This window comes from Benincasa hispida, unplaced genomic scaffold, assembly GCF_009727055.1.
Source record: "Benincasa hispida cultivar B227 unplaced genomic scaffold, ASM972705v1 Contig1261, whole genome shotgun sequence".
In the NCBI taxonomy this organism is placed as follows: domain Eukaryota; kingdom Viridiplantae; phylum Streptophyta; class Magnoliopsida; order Cucurbitales; family Cucurbitaceae; genus Benincasa; species Benincasa hispida.
The window spans coordinates 1-6,236 of NW_024063811.1; the positions used below are offsets into that span (position 1 = coordinate 1).

The window sequence follows — 6,236 nt, forward strand, 5'->3', positions numbered from 1 at the left end:
AAAAAGAGAGAGGATATTCAAGATTTCAAGAAACCCATAACACTCATTCTATAATTGTTTAACTATTGAAGTTTCTGGATGATTTGTAACCTTAGGCTGCATGTTTATACAAACATTGTTTCTCATGAGAGTAGCTACCTTAATTTAGAATGATTTGTAAATAGAAATTTGCATGTTGTTCTCTCACAGAAAACATTATGACCTTATTTTGAAAATATTTTGATATCTGAAATTCTATCTGTTTTGTATGGGAGTAAGCAGCACACCATGTTAATTAATTTTTTATTGTCATAAAAAAAATAATATTCAACATTAAACAAATAAATATGAAAAAAAAAATGCTATCATTTAATTAATAGGAGCTCTAAAGTTGTTTCGGTCAGAAGCATGTGTGTGGCATGAGCACTCCAATACTCGATCCATCAACGTTCTTGCATGATGAAGTTGCTGCCTTGTTTTTATATGTAAGCTTTATGTCTTGCAATCTTATGTCACTGCATGGATTGCTAGAGCTGCAATCAAATGTTATAGCTTTCGATGTTGCTGATGTTCCTTTTATATTTTTATACGTCACATCACTAATCTTCACTCCGGAACTCTTTAAAACAACAAATTAAAACAAATATTATACGAAAATTAAAGAGAGGGTTAGGTAGTACAACAATTTAATTAGTTAATTAATTACCTGGAGAGGACAACCTTGATTGTTGGGACAATAATTTTGATCAATTAAGATTGGATTTTGAACATTGTTCATAATGATATTCTGAAAGAGAACGTGTTTTACGAAACCATTGCTAGGCGTTGGCCATGTCTTTATCCTGACGCCATTATCGGATTTGGTGAAGACTGCATTCATCAATGTTACATTTTCAACTCCATTTTCGTTCACCTCTTTTCCTAAGCTTCCAATGCTATATGTATTGAAACTATATTGTATTAGCTTATCATCCAAAAATAATAATAATATTATTAACAACATTTGTACGAACATAGAAATATATGTATTGTTACCTTACACCGTGGCCTGGCCCACATTTGATATTAGTCATAAACAAATTTTTAGTTCCATCTCCAATAGAAATGCAATCATCTCCAGTTTTGATAGTACTTCCAATGATGGTTACGTTAGTGGAAGATTGCACATGAATGCCATCAGTATTTGGGCTTTGATCTGGAGCCATTATCTTCACATTTTTAACTACTACGTTGTTGCAGCTATTGATCACAACATGACTTTGTTGACTGTTGATCGATGTTAATCCACTAATTATGATGTTGTTTGCCCAATTGAATGTTATTGACTGCATTTTATTTGTTAAAAGAAAAAAATATATGTAAAATTTCACAATAACATTTAAAAAGAAAAAAAAAAAAACATACTTTGGGTGTTGCTTGGGCTACACAAACATACCATTGCCTAATAAAAATTGAATTGTTTTCTTTTATGGGTGACAAGATAGAGATACATGGATAAGGTGGAGCCTAAGCTGCACCTAGTCATTGATCAAAATATAACTTAAGTTGTATCCATTTTCGTGAAAGAAAAAAAAACAAAAAACTCTAATTCTTCTTTTGTTTTAGAAGTATTTTTAGATTTATTGTGTTGTATGGTTGAGATAGACAGCAAAAAGACGAGTGAAGTTTGAAATACTAATAACACATACCCTAGCTCCTGGGGGACAGTTTTTTCCAGAGTTCTTGCAGGTCCAATACTCAGTGGCCTTTCCATCAATATTGCCGCCGATGAAAGAAACGCCATCAACTTTGACGAACAAAATCCAGTACCCAGAATTTCCGAGGCCACGATAATCGAGAGGTGCGACAAGAGTGCCATTCAAGCGAAATGTAATCTTATTTTTACATGGACCTCTAAATGTGATGGGTGTAAGCAAGAACCTTCCCTTGGGGACGTTGATGATGGATGGTGTCAGGGAGCTACACGCTGATTTCCATGCCTTCATAAATGATTCGGTCGAGTCGGTTTTCCCATCGGGTTTTGCACCCAAAGTTATGACATTGTAGCTGCCTGCACTTGACAGTTGAATGAAGAAATGGAAGAAGATGATGACTAAGCTCTTCATTGGGCTGCCCATATGTTTGGAGAAGATGTTAAAGTTTGAAATTAAATTGTTGGAGATGCATGGCTATCGGGATGCTTTATTTATAGTGAAATTAATAATCAAAGAAACATTGATATAAAGTCAAATGAAAGCAATTGGATATGCTAAGAAAGCTGGCGGCTGATATGCGGTGGTTTGATTCAAATGGGAGAAATCGGCCAAGTCTTGATGTATAGCCGCAAAGTTCATGCATTTTCATTATGCTTCTTCTTTTCGACGGAAATTGGTATTGATTCAATCTTATGTTTGCTTGATTACTACTTAAATAATTAGTATTATTCTCTGTATACAACAACCACAATATCATTGCTTATCCATATTTGTTAGATAATATCACATTCTATAAATATTATATTATTGACAACGTTTGAAGATATAAATACCACTGCATTATTTTCAATCTCTTATAAAAGAATAAATAATATAAACGATAATCTGGGTCGATAGGTATTCAAATTAAATCGAAAAGGCCAATCATACGGTTTTTTGTTTTTTATGTACCTTGAAAGCCAAGGCACTACCACATGCATAACTACCATTCAATTTTCCGTGCAGGTATATAATTTTAAAAATAATTGTGTTTATATTAATTCTCTTTTCCATACTCAGTAATAGGTTAAGTCTCTAAGATGTTTAACTTAGAATATCCAATATTGTCGTTCATTAATTACTGTTGCTAACCTATGTGAGTGTGAGTTGGCCCGAGAATGGACTTTTTTTGTATTGTAAATAAAGTGCTTAGTATTCAATGGGAGAGGACAATGGAATGACTAGGTGGAGTTTGCCTTCACTTAATCTCATATTCACTCTTGTTGGAATGCGACCAAAGGTTTCACATTGATTAGATAAGAAGAGGATCGTGGGTAATATAAGTGAGGATGACTATCGCTCCATTAGTAATGAGACCTTTTTGGGGGTGAAACCAAAATCAAAGCCCATGAGGGTTTATGGCCCAAAGTGGACAATATCATACCAAATGTGGAGATAGTTTGAGGGTAAGTCCCTATCAAATGTATCAGAGCCAAACTCCTGAATTAACGCATGCTCCGTCTTATGCTCCGGATGAAAAGGAGTTAGCCTAGAATATCCAGGATAGTTGTTTCCTATCAAAAGTGTATCAAAGCCATGATCCCTGAATTAACCATGCTCGAGGTATGTTCGGTGAAAAAAGAAGTTAAAGACTAGAATATGAAAGTATAGACGGATGGAATGACTGTTTGAGAGGAGTAGTTGTCCTAATCACCTCTCTTAATGTAATTGTAAAATATAAAAAAAATAATTTAGTTTAAAAAAAAAGATTTGCTAGAATGAAAAATTCACAATTTATTGAGAAACTATGTACACAAAAATTAGGTGGAATCGAGATAGAACTTAAATATTTTTTCTCAACCAGTTTAAAAGGGTGAATCCCAATATAAAGCACATTTAGATATAATGCCACATTACCATCCATGGCTTCTTTAAAAAAGTAGTGAAAAATTGAATCCACGCAATTCAGTTGATTTTCTCGTTCTTATTCTTTTTATGAAGTTTTTGGTCCTTTTCGGTTTCGACCCCAATCCAGTTAGGTTTGGCAAACCAATTGTAAAGGAATTGCAAATGGATAGGAAAATAGTAAAATAATAAGGATTAACGTTGCAACAAATGGCTAACAAACTTGATAAAATTACATTCCCTATATTTATTTTTAAATCTTGCAAATATAGGCAAAAAACAAGAAAAAAAAACCGCTCCAACCAATCATGGATTTGAAAACTCCAAAAATCAATGAAGATTTTTTGCCTGTTAATTTAAATACAGGATGGACTTTTTCCCATCGCCACGCTAAAAATTAGGAGATTTCAATTCTCACATCAAGGTAAAAATGTGTAAAAGTGGATATTACCAAAATTTAAATAGATGCATTATACTTGGTAATTGCAATTTTTAATTAATACTTGTTAATATCAATTTAGTGGTTTGATATAAACGCTAAAGCATAAAAATTTGTTAACATTATTCAAGAGAATATTTAAACTTGTATTTTTAGGAATAAAATAAATTAAGATAAGAAGTAAACGATAAAGATGAATCCAATTGCTAACCCAAATATGTTTTATAAGGGTTTGGATTGAGTTGGCGATGGGATTGGAATGCTTCTTTGTTATTTTTATTTCAATTCAATTGTTTAAGAATGTATTAAAATTTCGAATTATTAAAATCGGAGGATACATGGTAAGATTGTTTATGAACTCAAAAAATCAATTAGCTGCCAAAAATAATAAAGCAAACAAATGAGATATTTAAGAATCGCCGCTAGCGTAGCATAATTCATTCTTTCATGCTTAGTAGCTAAATTAAATTAATTAAATATCAAATAAATTGAAGCATAATGATTTGTTGACAGGAACACTATAAAATAAACGAATCCCAACTGCCTCTTTATTATTATGCTATATCAAAAAAGAAAAACAAAAGAAATGGCTTAACACATCCTCCATCAACTTTCTTCTTTTCTTCTTCTTCTCTTGTATTTTGCCTGATACAAACATCCAGTGCAGGCAGCTGTCAAATGTGATTAGTTTTTGTGCAAAAGGCGACGGGAAAACCGACTCGACAAAATCATTTTGAAGAGCCATGGACATCGGCTTGTAGCTCTCACACTCCATTCCACCATCAACGTCTTCCCAAGGGAAGGTTCTTGCTAACCCCATCACATTTTAGAAGGCCCATGTAACAACCATATTACCTTTCCGTTTAAACTGGCAAACACGCATCGCTCGACCTCTCGATTATCGTGCCCTCGGAAATTCTGGATTACTGGAATTTTGTTCAATACAAAGTTTTGATGGCGTTTCTTTCTTTGGTGGCAACATTGATGCAAAGGGCGCGGGTATTGGCATTGCAGAAAGCTGGAAACAGTGTCCCAGTTGGGAGCTAGGGTATGTCATTAAACAAGAGTACTTATGGCTTATACTCATTTTCTGTCTTCTTTTTTGGTAATCAATTTAGCTTAATATCTATAATACCGTCCTAACATCAACATCTGTATGCTGATTCTCTTATATATATTAATGAAATACCTAGATTTGACATTTAATTGGCAAACAATATTTACGTCAGTGGAAGTAAACCTCGATCAACACCAACAAACTATCCTTGTAATCACAGCTGCAAAAATGTAATGGTTAACAAAATGTGAAGGTAATGCACCCGACCAAAGCCCCAAACACTGATGGAATTCATGTCCAGGTCGTCTTTTAATGGGACGATCACTGGAAGTACGCTTCAAACCGGAAGAATGATTGCATTCCATTGGAGAATGGAAAAGAGCAGCTACTTATGAGTCATGTCAAATGTTGGCCCGGCCAGGTGTAAGGTAATCTATATTGAAAATATGGATTATGTTAAATATTCATAGTGATTAATGCCCAAAAGCTTAAACGGATGGTTGTGACAAATTAATTACATTTACCCACTCTAACCTATCCTTTGAAGGTAAATAAAAAAGAATATGATTCAATTTAATTTCAATTGGATGCATGCAGCTATTGGTAGCTTTGGGGAAAAGAGTTCAATGAAGAAATGGAGTTGAGAATGTAACATTGACAAGATGCAATTTTCATTGGGATCGACAATGGTGTGATGGATAAAGACATGGCCACGGCTAGCAATGGTTTTGTCAAAAATGTTCTCCTTTCAAAAATATCATCATGAACGAATCGTTAAGAAATCCTATCTTAATTGACCAGATAACTATTGTCGCGAATAACAATAGGTTGTCCCTTCTCAGGTATTGAATTGTCGGTCCTTATTCTTTCTCTGATTTGTCAATTATTTAAGATTTCCATTTGGTAACCATTTTATTTTTTGGTTTTTTGATTTTTAAAAAATTAAGCATATTCTCCTCCTCATAGTTCTTATCCGTTATTTGGCAAATTCTTAATTAGCAAATTCCTAATACAAAACAAGTTTGTGGGTAAAACTAAACTTTTTATTTTTTATTTTTTTAAAACTTTGGCTTATTTAACTATTGGTAAAAAGTATATAACAAGAAAAATTTAGAAGAGAATATTGTATCTCTAAGGTTTTAATTTAAGGAAAAAAAATCAAAAAGATTACCAAAATGGAGCC

At 33.2% G+C, this 6,236-nt stretch overlaps 1 protein-coding gene across 1 annotated transcript; it reads right to left on the reverse strand.

Annotated features, from left to right (window-relative positions):
- Positions 1–379: 379 nt before the first annotated feature.
- Positions 380–2,096, reverse strand: LOC120068877 (polygalacturonase-like). Its single transcript, XM_039020528.1, has 4 exons — positions 1,668–2,096; positions 1,015–1,304; positions 686–914; positions 380–598 (listed from the first exon to the last, which is right to left on the reverse strand). Exons 1-4 carry the CDS (start codon positions 2,094–2,096, stop codon positions 380–382), a joined length of 1,167 nt encoding a protein of 388 aa, XP_038876456.1.
- Positions 2,097–6,236: the final 4,140 nt, after the last annotated feature.